At 33.3% G+C, this 15,422-nt stretch overlaps 1 protein-coding gene and 1 long non-coding RNA gene across 2 annotated transcripts in view; both read right to left on the bottom strand.

Annotated features, from left to right (window-relative positions):
* Nucleotides 1–269: 269 nt before the first annotated feature.
* Nucleotides 270–4,792, bottom strand: LOC149783833 (uncharacterized). The gene is made up of 3 exons (XR_016414074.1): nucleotides 4,729–4,792; nucleotides 2,598–2,679; nucleotides 270–367 (listed from the first exon to the last, which is right to left on the bottom strand). It is a non-coding gene; the product is annotated as an uncharacterized LOC149783833 (long non-coding RNA).
* An 8,459-nt stretch (nucleotides 4,793–13,251) lies between these two features.
* LOC149783832 (uncharacterized) overlaps nucleotides 13,252–15,422 on the bottom strand; it is a 136,772-nt gene continuing 134,601 nt past the window's right edge. Inside the window, exon 8 of the mRNA XM_089932917.1 lies at nucleotides 13,252–13,459. Coding sequence (XP_089789043.1) covers nucleotides 13,252–13,459 — 208 coding nt within the window. The remainder of the gene's footprint in view (nucleotides 13,460–15,422) is intronic.

Below are 15,422 nucleotides of genomic sequence, written 5' to 3'. Positions count from 1 at the left end.
AAACTTGTTCAGCATCAATCTTTGTACTGGGCTTTGACAATAACCTTTAACATTAAAAAAAAATTTGAAACTCTCAACCTACCGATTACAAAAATAGTTATATCTCTATCAAGGATTAAATGGCAGTCATGCCTAGCGCAGAGCAATCAAGTTTCTAAAATTATTTTGAAGAAAACTAAATTACAACCAACATATAAAACATCATTTTCATAATTTTCTTATATCTTTAAAGTAACTGTGCATGGTAAAAATATGTATGATTACTAACCATTTCGATAACTGGGCATGTACAGCCGACCCAGAGCAACCTCCTTGAATTTGTCCAATACGGTTTGGCTATCAACAAATGCACTCATGTGATCAGGTGCTGAAATAAAATTTATCATCAATTTAAAAAAACATAATGATTATATAAATCTCAAACTAGAATTTGTATTGAAGTACTTTTAGCATCTGAAAACAATGCCTCGCAACTTGTATTTTAAATCAAAACCTAATAAAATTTAATGTCCTTTATCAGACCTGCCAACACTGAAAAACTTAAATCAGGATTTTGCCTCCAAATCACCATCAAAAATCAGGAGACAGGGTAAAAAAGAAGGGGGTAAAATAGTAAGGTGTACATTTCATGATAAAGATGTTTACTTGTATCATTTCAGTATACTGTATGTTGCAGAACTGCATTTCTGCAAAAGTTTATCATTTTTTTGTCTTTGGGTGACAAATTTGCTAACAAGAATAGCTTTCAGTGTTGATGTTGACAGGCTGGCTCTTAGGCTGTTCTGTTGTTTTGTGGCCATTGAGAATGCTCCCTCAGCATTGCTGCAGCTGTGTGGTGTTGAAAGTATTGATAGCAGTACTGCCCCAAGGGTTGAAAAGAACAGTTGGCCAGATTCATCCTTTTCTTCATGAGAGCAACCCACTAAAGGATGACCTACTAATTCATGCGAGCATTGCAGATGTGTCTAAACAATCTGTAGTATCATTTAAGGACCTGGCCTTTTTCTCCAACTGAATGGAAGAATCAATACTGATGATCTGCACTGATAATTTTAGCTTCACCAAATGTACATTTCTGACGCAGAATTGAATGTGGAAAGAGCAATCTTCAGTGGCAGAATGTATGATAGGCCCCGCAAGTCGATGGACGAATGAAAACAAACTGCTTCTCCCAAACACTCCTATATTTTTATCATATTTCTTTTTTTTCTTACCTGTTACTTCCTTTCCATCTTTTTTTCACTCCTTGCTGAGAAACGTATTCATTATGCTGCTGTGATTTGCTGATGGGATCAGATAAAGAGAACCATCTCTTTGTGAGAAAATCTCTTTGTATTGGCGGATGAAAACCGAAATTAAGCCAGATATGGTAAAGTACTAAGAAACATACCAGACCAAGAAAGTCATCAAAAAAAACCAGGAAAATGATGTTTTTGTATAAACAAATAAGTTTTTTTTTTTTTCGGGGAGTTTAAAAATAAGGATTTCATCTTAAAAATCAGGGATCCAGGAGATCCATAAATCAGAATTTTCTTGATTTTTTCAGTATGCTGGGCAGGTCTGCTTTATATAAAATAACTTTTTGACAATTTATTATAACAAAATTTTTTAATGAATGGTTTATAAAAGTGATATGCAAATTCAACAGTTACAGTTAGATTGATAAAAAAGCAAGAAATGGTACACTACATTTGATAAAGTAGGCAAAATGGATGATACGTGTGCCAAAATTAAAATAAAATGGGATATCATTGATTGGAACCATTTTCAAATGATAATTTCATGATAATCCAAATAAACAGACAAATTAACCATAGGAATAGTCTCTCTACGATACTGCCAATCATTAGTCTTTCCCAAGTTTCAGCTTTCACTGGACACCTTGAAGGTGTGATAATGTTTTGTACAATTCTTTGTTGGAAGATTTACATAGGTTTTACCTTTTTCTCAGTTATTGTAGTTTTATCTACCATCTGGTGCAATAGTTATGATGTCTACAATTATTTTTACTGGGGTAAAAAAATGTCATCAGTTGTTCTGTATCTATCTTTTTGTAAAACTTTACAGATTTTACCAATGATAAATGGAGCTACATATGTAATTGGAACCTATGCACATTTTACTTGTAGTCAAATATGAAAACAGAACTGGAGTTGATGTTATGGAAAAGTGCTAAATTATTCTTAACCTCACAATCAAGAAATATATACTGGGTATAGGACTATTTTCAGTTCCAATGCTTGCTGTATATGGTATTAGGAAAATAGGAAAATAGTCAGAACATGGCAACCAGTGCAGTTTTTTTTTTTTAAATTGCATGATGGATTGTGTTTATATGCACAAAAACAACAATTGAGCATATGGAGATTAAATGATTGCTTGCTGCACCTATATTTGATTTAAGGTAATGACACACATCCTTGGTGTCTACTTTATGTAAACTCAAATGGGACATGAAAGCAATTCACTTAAGAGAAGCCAAACAAGTATAAATAGAAGCAGTTTTATTGAATAAAGGTGTTTATTAATAGTGAATTTTTCTGATAGAAATGGCTTATTAAGGAGGGATGCCTATGAAAAGCATGAAATAAAATCACCTTTCCATTCCACTCGATCTCCTCGCAAAACCATCATGGCAAAATTTGGTGGCTGTTCAGACTCTTTGAACCATGCATCAGCCTAGGTAATGAAAAAATAAAAAATAGATCAGATAAAAGCATTTCTTGTTTCAATTTCATTGGCATCATTTATTATTACCATTCATGTTCTGAAACACTTACAAGGAATTACGTAAATCAACTTTCAAAAGTCTACAAAATGCTCAGACAGCTCCAGTGGCCGAGTGGTTAGAGCATCTGCCCCGGATTGGTGACGTCATGGGTTCGAACCCCAGTTGTCCTATAAGACTTATACAAATGGTACTGACAGCTGCCTCGCTAGGCACTCAACATTAAGAGGTTAGTGTTAGGACTAGTTGACCTAGTTTCAGGATAATGTGACTGGGTGGGACTTCATGCTACATGTCTGCCTCATGATGCCCCAGTGCTAGACATCACATTAAAATGCCACACTGCAGATATCGTAACAATATGACTGGAAAATTGTTAAAGCTACGTTAAAAATCTAAATCACACACACAAAATGCTCTCGAGATTATATGCCACAAAAGCTTAAAATAATTGGGCCAAAAGTACTTCCTTGCTGATGTATTTGCCATATATCCTTGAACACGATAAAATAAATTATTTTTTTCCTGTCTCAGAACTTTTTTTTTTAACTAGGTCATATATCCCCAGAATTAAGAAACAAAATAAATTTGTGTTGAAATTTTTGCCTGCCCCACTCACCACATGTTACGATAAAATAGATACACAAAATGCTTATTCGTTAAGAAAAGTAAAGAAACTTACCTTGTACTGTTAAAATGTATTATTCATCAATGATTTATTAAAGACAAACTATGTCCACGAACTCTGGTTATGTAATTTATACACCCATACCATAATGTATATAGATTTGGAGAATATAAAATCGTTTGATTAGTTCGTGAAGGACGGAAGAGGAAAAACTGACAATTTGATCAAAAACATTGATGAAACAACAATGTACTTTGTTCATATTCACACAAAACAGTGGATCATATATGTGGACGGGGTGCATAGGAAGGGTTTTGTTGATGAGATGCAGTGGATTAAAGAGTTTTATCTTGAGTACTTAGTTTAATATTTTTTAAAAAATATATTTAAGTTTGCTTGCAACTCACAAATTAAAAAAACTAGCAAAAACAATGGGTCCAGAATGTACAGTGCCAAACGAAAAATGTGTTTCCGGTAAGTCGATCACCAGTGTTTCTTACCAAACCTAACACTTTCCCCTCCATGGAAAAAAAAATCCCAAAAATAACATTTGATACATATATAATATTGAGGGGAAAAAATGACCAGCCTAAACCAATATAATGTTATGTTTGTCATTACATTGTTTCTAATGTAACATTTACAGGTAGTAAATGAAACTAAGCTGTTCACCTAGTAATTCTTTAAACCTTATTAAATAAGGCAAATGGTTAGAATGTCAATGAAGTAAATATTTTATATAGCAGATTAAATTTTAACGGCACTAATACTGATTGTCAGGTGTCATATTAAAATAAAAATTTGAATATGATTCTTTCCAAAGTTCAAAACAAAAAAACTTGGAGTTTTATCCATTGAATGTCAGCTTATTATATGACCCCATGGCAGATGACCTGGAAAAATCGAAAACTTATTTCTGCCTAGTTAAAAGCAAAATCGAACAACAAAAACCACTTTTTACCCGTTGTCCTGAACTGTCACTGCTCAAAGGTTTAAAATCCTGTCTAATTATAAAGCCAATTTTATTGTGCTTGTGTTTTAATAAAAGTCATACAAGTGCACTTAATCATCTTTCAATTAGGATATAATCTGATTACACCTTTAGTTTGATCTATGGTGACGTACTTGAACATTGATATTACCATATGTACTTCTCAGGGTGTTAAATAATGACCTTTCAAAGGAATATGGTTGTAACAGGATCCAAATATAGTGAATAACTGTCATTTAAATGTACTTTAATACAATTTATGAAATAATTACGCTCACTACTGAAATGTTTGGTGTTGAACGCCTACATGACCAGTACGACTTTTACTATAAATGAAAATACAGTAATAAAAAGGCAGCGACTGTGCAAAGAAACAAATACCCTTTTCACCAACAGATCCCACTGTCTCCTCAATCACTTCTTCTTACTTTCTACTTTAATTTCCTGCAAAAGGTGTGATGCATTAAAAATGTGTGTGAAATTCACTGTGCAGTAGTCTAACAATGTAAGACTTATCACATGATATTTATAATAATAATAATAATAGTAATAATAATGAGGACTTTGTATAATGCCTAATCTTTAGAAGCTCTAAGAGCTTTACAATATTAGACAACACTAGTAAGATAAAAAACATATAATGATTACAAAAACAAGCACCATGAAATTAGAAAAAAAAAATAAAAAGAAATGCTGAGAATATTTAAGTTAGGAAACATTATTAGGTCTTTAAGTTTGTTCTTGCAGTCGAAATAAGTGAGTTTTGAGAGCCCTCTTGAATGTAATCACTGTGTCTTTGTGTCTAAGTTCAGTAAGCAATTCATTCCACATTGCATGGGCCCTGGTATGCAAAAGAACGCTATCCGTATGACTTTGTTTTCATACTTGGTATAATGAGCATACGATTGTCAGAAGAGGAGCGCAAGTAACTTGCTGGTGTGTACACATGGGTGAGGTCAGATAGGTATGTTGGACTAGAGTCTGACAGTGAAACGTAGTACAGAGAACAAATTTTGTGTTTGATTCTGGAACGAATGGATAGCCAGTGTAGGGTACAGAGCAGCGGGGAGGTGTGCTCTGATCATGGTACTCTAAGTATGATCCGAGCAGCTTTGTTTTGAACTTTTTGAAGTTTCTGGAGTAGATATTGAGATGAACCAGACAGAATTGAGTTACAATAGTCCAGTCTTGAAAGTACTAATGAACACACAAGTGTTTTAGTGGCATCAACTGAAAGATATTTGCGAATTGAGCTGATGCGTCTCAGCTCAAGATATGTAGCCTTGCATATGTTCATGACATGTGAGAGTACCGTCCAGAGTAACACCTAGGTTTCGTACTGATTGTGTGAATTTAATGTTGGTGTTGCTGATATTTATTGTTTGAGGTAAAGGATGTGAATGAGAAAATCTTTGTGTTGTGATCAGAATGGCTTCAGTTTTATCATTCATCTGCAGCTTGTTACATGTCATCCACGTAAGGATACAGCGAACACACGTATAAGAATTTGATTTCTTCTCCTTTCTCCTCGTCGGCGCGGTACAGCAAAGAGGCGGCATTCGTTCGTCCTCCATACAAACTGTCCTGGGGGTACAGAGGGTCCACCAGTTTGTAACTTTCCAAGATGCATTTAAACTCGGGATCGGTTTTCAAACGGTGGTCGTACTCGTGTTCCCACATGTCCACGACTTGGTAACCTTGCTGTTTTAACTTTAAGAGGCGCTGACAAGTAGCCTCGTACAAGTCTTGCATGGTACATTGTAAAACTGATTTTTAGTGTCACGTTGAAGGTAGCAGGTTGGACATGCTTGAAATAAACAAGCGTTAAAATCGAACACGATCTTAGGGTTTTCTAAATCTCAGCCATCCACCGAATAATTTCCAATTTTTGCCTCTGACGTTTCAAACTATCAATCCCTCCGTGCTTCATGAACAATTATCGAATTTTTCATTTTTCAGTGCGCATGTTGTCAGGGTGGTAGTAGTGAGTATCGGGCAAATGTGGTTGAACGGCGTGTTGATTGGCTTCGGTATTGGAAAAGTGTGGAAAATGGCCTTTGGCAATTTCTGTCTTTCCAAAAGTATTAGGCATTCAACTTAAAGGCATGGTTAAGTAACTCATGGAATCTTTAAACTGCACTTGTCCCACTTGCATGGAAATGATTTTAGCGACGTTCAAAGTGACTTTAGGACGTTCGGTGCTTTGTTCCGTACAGTATTTGAGAAGAAATTATCCATCGTATAACCGAGAAATTGTGGGCCATCACCGTGGCATAGCGATGACAATCTCTGTATCGTTCGATGTCCTCCTGACTCGACGTGTTGTCCATATGGTCTAAGATCCATTGAGCAAAATCGGCTAGCACGTCCGGTCCTCAAAAGACTTTGTCAAGACCTCCAGGAATCTTGCTGCAGTGAGGGGAATGACAAAAGATAGGTTCCTGAATGCACTTCTCACACGCTCGATGAGCCACGCAGAAATTTGGAATGTGAATTCCGATCCCTTGTATTCATTAAAAATTGAAGAAGATGAAATTCCCTTTCTTGTGGCCATCTTCCTCCTCCTCCTCCTCCTCCTGTTGTGGTCAGCATTTTTGAACGTAGCATTCGTGTTCCACGTCCACTATTTGGTGACACATGTGACACCGTTTCTTTCCTGGACAAACGTGCGTTTTGGTATTATTGGTACGTATGACTATAATATGGTGCCCAACTTTTGCATTTTCTCCTGAAATACTGCCACATCTACATACCAAGAGTTATGAAAACTATCGCCTTAAACAGGAAAATAAATACTGAAATATAATTTCCCAGAAGGCCATGGGACTCTTTAAATCTAAAATTCCATCTTCACATGTACACTTAACTTTGAAAGATCTTGGATGATATAGTTTAATTATTTTAGAAGTTTTCACCTGGTAGTAAACAAGTAAAACTGATATATTATATTGGGGAGGTAGTTTATACAGGTTGCATCCTTACAAAACTACGGAGGTGTACTTACTGAAATGGTCAACTGTCAAGTTATGTAAGCCCATTGAATGATATTGGGCTGATTTGGGCCTCTTGACTCTTAAAAATATATTAATCATTTTATTTTTGCTTATGTTGCATTTTATTTGCATTCATTGTGTATTCTGTTTGCATTCATTCTTTATTTGCTCTACATTCTGCTGTTGCATCATGGTAAGATTTCTAATTTCAGTACTGCACTCAAGACAAACCAGCCTAATAATTTACCAAACACATGACATGATGATTTTATATCATTTGTATATTTTATATGGCAGTAACAAGCACACAGTAAATACATTAAATGTTAACGTGTTTGAACTAAATATCTCCATAAGCATTAGTTATTCAGAGTTTTGTGTATACTTTCAATATTGACTGATAAATGTAGTATCTATCAATAATATAGAGTCAAAATCTTCATGGTATTCATTTCAAAAAGACCTAGTTCAGCTTTGATTTTAGTTTTTATCCAGCTGAATTTCAGTGAGTTATGTCCTCTGTTGATTTACAATTTGTACCACAGTTGCATAATATTTTTGAGGGCATCCATGTCATGTGGACACATTTCTAGTCCAGTAGTGTTGATTCCATGATCTTACTTAGCCATTTAACACATTTCTAGTTCTGTGTAGTGTTGATTCCATGATTTTGTTTAGCCATGTAACCCAAACAAAATGAAGGCAGCATACACATGGATGTGCAGAATTGAATTTTGATGCCATTCAGAACCTACAAAATCTTGGTTCACATTCCTAATATGCACAAATGATGTCCATTTTAAAGTTGCATCTGAGTCTATGCTGTTGGCATAAAATCATGGGTATAAAGAAAGATCGTAGGCTCTGATTTCAGGGTGAATAAACGGCAGATTTGTGCTGACATTGCTTACATTTGAGTTCAGATATGATTTTTTTAAGTGTATAAATGTGATGTACATTTGAGAGTATATATAATATTAGAAATGAATAAATGTGATATACTTTGAGTGTATAAATGATGCTATAAGTGTATAAAAGCAATATACAATAAATAACAATGTTATAGCTGTATAAATGTGATATGCATTTGAGTGTATACATGATATTATAACTGTATAAATGTGATATACATTTGAGTGTATACATAATGTTATAACTGTATAAATGTGATATACATTTGAGTGTATACATGATGTTATAACTGTATAAATGTGATATACATTTGAGTGTATACATGATGTTATAACTGTATAAATGTGATATACATTTGAGTGTATATATGATGTCATTATTGTATAAATGTGATATACATTTGAGTGTATATATGATGTTATAAGTGTACAAATGTGATATACATTTGAGTGTATACATGATGTAAGTGTATAAATGTGATATACATTTGAGTGTATATATGATGTTATAAGTGTAGAAATCTGATATACATTTGAGTGTATATGTGATGTTATTAGTGTTTAAATATGATATACATTTGAGTGTATATATGATAAGTGTATAAATGTGATAGACATTTGAGTGTATATGTGATGTTATTAGTGTATAAATATGATATGCATTTGAGTGCATTTATGAAATTATAAGTGTATGAATGTAATATACATTTGAGAGTATTTGTTTTAACTGTATTTATGTGATATAAATTTAAGTGCATATATGATGTTATAAGTGTATTTAATGTGATATACATTTGAGAGTGTTTGTTATAACTCTATTAATGTGATATATATTTGAATGTATTTGCTATAACTCTATTAATGTGATATACATTTTAGTGCACATATGATGTTATAAAGGTGTATATGTGATGTGCATCTAAGTGTATAAATGATGTTACAAGGGTATAAATGTTTTATACATTTGAGTATATATGTTATAACTGTATCAATGTGATATACATTTGAGTGTATATGTTATAACTGTATCAATGTGATATACATTTGAGTATATATGTTATAACTGTATCAATGTGATATACATTTGAGTGTATATGTTATAACTGTATCAATGTGATATACATTTGAGTGTATAGGTTATAACTGTATCAATGTGATATACATTTGAGTGTATATGTTATAACTGTATCAATGTGATATACATTTGAGTATATATGTTATAACTGTATCAATGTGATTTACATTTAAGTATATATGTTATAACTGTATCAATGTGATATACATTTGAGTATATATGTTATAACTGTATCAATGTGATTTACATTTGGGTATATATGTTATAACTGTATCAATGTGATTTACATTTAAGTGTATATGTTATAACTGTATCAATGTGATATACATTTGAGTGTATATGTTATAACTGTATCAATGTGATATACATTTGAGTGTATATGTTATAACTGTATCAATGTGATATACATTTGAGTGTATATGTTATAACTGTATCAATGTGATATACATTTGAGTGTATATGTTATAACTGTATCAATGTGATATACATTTGAGTGTATATGTTATAACTGTATCAATGTGATATACATTTGAGTGTATATGTTATAACTGTATCAATGTGATATACATTTGAGTGTATATGTTATAACTGTATCAATGTGATATACATTTGAGTGTATATGTTATAACTGTATCAATGTGATATACATTTGAGTGTATATGTTATAACTGTATCAATGTGATATACATTTGAGTGTATATGTTATAACTGTATCAATGTGATATACATTTGAGTATATATGTTATAACTGTATCAATGTGATATACATTTGACTGTATATGTTATAACTGTATCAATGTGATATACATTTGAGTGTATATGTTATAACTGTATCAGTGTGATATACATTTGAGTGTATATGTTATAACTGTATCAATGTGATATACATTTGAGTGTATATGTTATAACTGTATCAATGTGATATACATTTGAGTGTATATGTTATAACTGTATCAATGTGATATACATTTGAGTGTATATGTTATAACTGTATCAATGTGATATACATTTGAGTGTATATGTTATAACTGTATCAATGTGATATACATTTGAGTGTATATGTTATAACTGTATCAATGTGATATACATTTGAGTGTATTTGTTATAACTGTATCAATGTGATATACATTTGAGTGTATTTGTTATATTTGTATCAATGTGATATACATTTAAGTGTATATGTTATAATTGTATCAATGTGATATACATTTGAGAGTATTTGTTATAACTGTATCAATGTGATATACATTTAAGTGTATATATGTTATAACTGTATCAATGTAATAAGTGTATATATGATGGTACAAGTGTTTAAAGGAGGTATAAAATATTATTCTTCTCTTGTCATGCTTTGCTGTGGCAGAAGCTGAGGCCATATCTGACGGTAGTGTCATAATGGGACTGAGCATGTGTCACACTGTCATCCATCCATAAATCACACCTTCAGATGGTTTGTCTGCCACTCCATAATTATAATAATGCCATAAGTGTCACCCTTGTACATCAATTTCATGGTGCTTTGTTTTTTTTCCCACTTGACAACAGTAATATGGCATGTCATCCTTGTCCATCCATTCATTCACCATACTTTGGTTCTAATTATAATTACCATAATTATAATAGTGCCATAAGTGTCACCCTTGTACATCAGTTTCATGGTGCTTTGTTTTTTTTTCCCCACATGACAACAGTCATATGGCATGTCATCCTTGTCCATCCATTCATTCACCATACTTTGGTTCTAATTATAATTACCATAATTATAATAGTGCCATAAGTGTCACCCTTGTACATCAATTTCATGGTGCTTTGTTTTTTTTTCCCACTTGACAACAGTCATATGGCATGTCATCCTTGTCAATCCATTCATTCACCATACTTTGGTTCTAATGTCCAACCGTATCAATAATAAAGGCATCCAGTGCTTGTCTATCAATCTGTCTATCACACATTAGTTATGTTTTCATGCCACACCTCAAAATGTAACAGGTGCTTGTAGTGTTAATCTTGTCCATCCCAATATCACACCATGGCTAGGTTTTGCTTCTAGATCAGTTTTCAAGCACCATGATGGGGAGTCCAAGTTCTGTGAGCATGTTTTTGTTCTTGCTAAGCCACACTAAAGGAATAGCAAAACAATGCAGTCACTTTTACAGTAGGGTAGTCATATTCAGGATTTTGGTTTTAGACTTTTTTCGTGAGTACAGTTTATATAGCGCATGTTCTGTGAATACAGTTTATATAGGACATGTTGAGTGAATACATTTTATATAGCATAGTGTGTAAGTACAATTTATAAAGCATATGTTTAGTGAATGTAGTTTATATAGTACATGTTGCATGAATACAGTTTATATTGCACATGTGTGAATACAGTTTATATCACAAATTTTGAGTGAATACAGTTTATATAGCACATGCTGAGTGAATACACAGTTTATATAGCACATGCTGAGTGAATACACAGTTTATAATGCACATGTTAGTGAATACAGTTTGTATAGCACATTGAGTGAAAACAGTTTATATAGCACATGTTGAGTGAATACAGTTTGTATAGCACATGTTGAGTGAATACGGTTTGTATAGCACATTGAGTGAAAACAGTTTATATAGCACATTGAGTGAATACACTATATAACACATGTTGAATTAATATAGTATGTATAGCACATGTAGAGTGAATACAGTTTATACAGCACATTTTCAGTGTATATTGGAAGGACTTTTTATCTTTATCTGACCTGGCCAAAGATCAAGTGAGCTTATGGTATGTTTTGTCAGGCATCAGGCGTTGGATGAGTTCAGTTTTGAGTGATATACAATGCTATTTATGGGGTGATTTTGCAGATTGGCTGGGTTTGTGAACACTCTAGGAGCCATATTTCACACAAATGTTGTTGATTTTGTTTTGGGTTAAATGCCATTTCTCAGCACAAGATAGGCTATGCATTGTGGCCAGTAGATGGAGACAGAACCAATGAAAACCATAATAAGAACCACTGACCCATGGGAAGCTACTGGCAGCTTTTCTCATGTACCTTCATTGGCCACACCCAAGACTTGAACCCAGGGAGACAGAGTTGAGATGACAGTGATAGGTAAAGGCACATGATTTAGACCATTCAGCCACCAGAGGTCTCATATTTCAGACAAGATATTCATCAGGTCTGGTAATGAAACATATGTCATCAAGAATTTTGGTTAGTTTGACTGTGATCTACATCCATGCATGTTAATGGGGTCATCTTGCATGTGATTATCTAAGCTAGATGCCATATATCTGATCAGATCTGGAATATATGGGTGCATCATCAAGATCTCAGATGAATTTAATTATTAGTAACATCAAAGGACATTAATTTAGTGGTCCGACATCATACTGACCAAGCCTGTGAAAACTCTAGAGAACATTTTGCATAACAGATTTGTATCTGAACTGCTCTATACTTTCTTCATAAAGATATCAGATGAGTTTGATTGAGATTATGGATAATAATAATAATAATAATAATAATAATCAATGCTGATCAGTGTATGGGAATCAAATATACAGACTTCATAAGAATACAGGAATAAAATCTGCAACCTTCATCATAATAGATCAGAAAGAAATATGCAGACTTTTTCATCAGTGCATTGGAATTAAATCTGTATCCTTTTTCATCAGAGTATGGGAATCAAATCTGTATCCTTCATAAGGCAGTGTATGGGAATCAAATCCTATCCTTCAACAGAGTCACTGGGAATTGAATCTGTATCCTTCATGAGAGTAAGGGAATCAAACCTATATCCTTCATAAGGCAGTGTATGGGAATCAAATCCTATCCTTCAACAGAGTCACTGGGAATTGAATCTGTATCCTTCATGAGAGTAAGGGAATCAAACCTATATCCTTCATAAGGCAGTGTATGGGAATCAAATCCTATCCTTCAACAGAGTCACTGGGAATTGAATCTGTATCCTTCATGAGAGTAAGGGAATCAAACCTATATCCTTCATAAGGCAGTGTATGGGAATCAAATTTGTATCCTTCAACAGAGTCACTGGGAATTGAATCTGTATCCTTCATGAGAGTAAGGGAATCAAACCTATATCCTTCATAAGGCAGTGTATGGGAATCAAATCCTATCCTTCAACAGAGTCACTGGGAATTGAATCTGTATCCTTCATGAGAGTAAGGGAATCAAACCTATATCCTTCATAAGGCAGTGTATGGGAATCAAATTTGTATCCTTCAACAGAGTCACTGGGAATTGAATCTGTATCCTTCTTTATCAGAGTATGGGAATCAAATATGCCTTTTCATAAAATATTTGAAACAAATCTGCAGATATTTTATCATTTCATGGAAATCAAATCTGTATCCTTCATAAGAGTATGGAAATCAAATCTGCATCCTTCATAAGAGTATGGAAAATAAATCTGCATCCTTCATAAGAGTATGGAAATCAAATATGCATCCTTCATCAGAGTATGGGAAATAAATCTGTGTCCTTCATAAGAGTATGGAAATCAAATCTGCATCCTTCTTCATAATGTATTTGAAACAAATCTGGAGAATATTTGATCAGTGCATGGGAATCAAATCTGCATCCTACCAGAGTATGGGGAAAAAATCTATATCCTTCATCAGAGTATGGAAATCAAATATGTAGCCTTCTTCTTAAGAATACAGGAATCAAGTCTGCAAGTTTCTGGTAACAATTACAAGAGCTTGATCACTGAATCGCTGCAGCTACCTTGGTGGGTGATCTCTGTGGTTTCAAAGTTATGACTCCAGGGGCTGCACAGGGCATTGTGGGTAAGGAAAGACTGAACAGAATAACTCCTCTCATAATGTCTAATAAATGTAAATATTGAATGGCAGGGCTGTAAACAGTTTCTAAGTTATGAATCAGGATTTAGTCATCATGGCAGTAAAAGGCAGTAGAGTAATGCTGTTTTTGTAAATGGTGTAGAAAATAAAATAATTGACACTAACATTAATATGCAGTGTAACAACTCCAAGCTTTTCTTTCACCTCTACACTTTAAATATGCACGTGAATTTGCATTCACAAACTTACATGTCAGCTTAGAAGGTGAGAGATATCAGACCCACCTTGACCTCTTCTTTCACCTTCATCTTTGAATTTTTTATACATATCTGTTTTGTATAATATCAACAACTTTGCCTTTTGTCATCTAATTTAAAATAAAGACACTTTTTCTTTCCTTTGCAATAATTTAGAACACCACCAGTGTATTGTTGTGACACCAATATACAGTACATGTCAACAGATTGCTAATGTTCTTTTATTGCCAGATGTTTAGTATCATAATAAAAGGGTGTAGAATTAAGGCAGTTTGTGTATAGCGATTCTTTGTGGTGTTGTAACTACAATGATTCTCAATGACTTTTCCACATCATTCTTCAATTTTGTGTGCAGCTAAAAGGAATCCAGAAAAGACTTTACTTTCCTTTTTATATTAATTTAGTATTCTTAATTCCATTTCAAGGCAATCTATATTCCCAGACACTAGGAAAGAAACAAAACACCATATTCCATTCAACTAATTTTTCATTTTTATTTATGCACCACAGCACACTAAATTCACTTTTGTCTTAAAAAAACTTCTTAAAAAAATTCCGCAGTAAGATTTGATCCAAATCCATATTTTCCATATTTTTTCTCCATCACCCTCATCAATTTCATTATATATTCATGTTTTAAACATCCATTTTTCTTGATGTGACTGTATTACAAGTTCATTGTTCCTTGGGTTGGCATTGCATTATTCCTTCCAAAGAACCAATACTGTTAAAATTCTTTTCTTTTTTTTTGGCCGATGTTAATGTTTCTATTCCATGATTAATTCCACAAATCTCTGAGACTCTTTAACAATTTGTTTTCTTTATCAAAAGTAGATATAACAACTACTTTATTTCAGTTAATCTCATTAAAATCATCCTCATTTACAGCCTTGTGATTGGTGACAAAGAAATAATCATCATGTTGCCATCTGAATAGTGCCTGAAAATCTTTGAAAATAAAGGTTTATTTGTGCATGACACCCAAAACAGCTGTATTTATGATGATAAATAATGATTAAT

Source organism: Sinohyriopsis cumingii, chromosome 14 (assembly GCF_028554795.1).
Source record: "Sinohyriopsis cumingii isolate HCF-2022 chromosome 14, ASM2855479v2, whole genome shotgun sequence".
Taxonomy (NCBI): Eukaryota; Metazoa; Mollusca; class Bivalvia; order Unionida; family Unionidae; genus Sinohyriopsis; species Sinohyriopsis cumingii.
The sequence above is the reverse complement of the archived record's forward strand: the minus strand, read 5'-3'. Positions and strand labels throughout refer to the sequence as shown.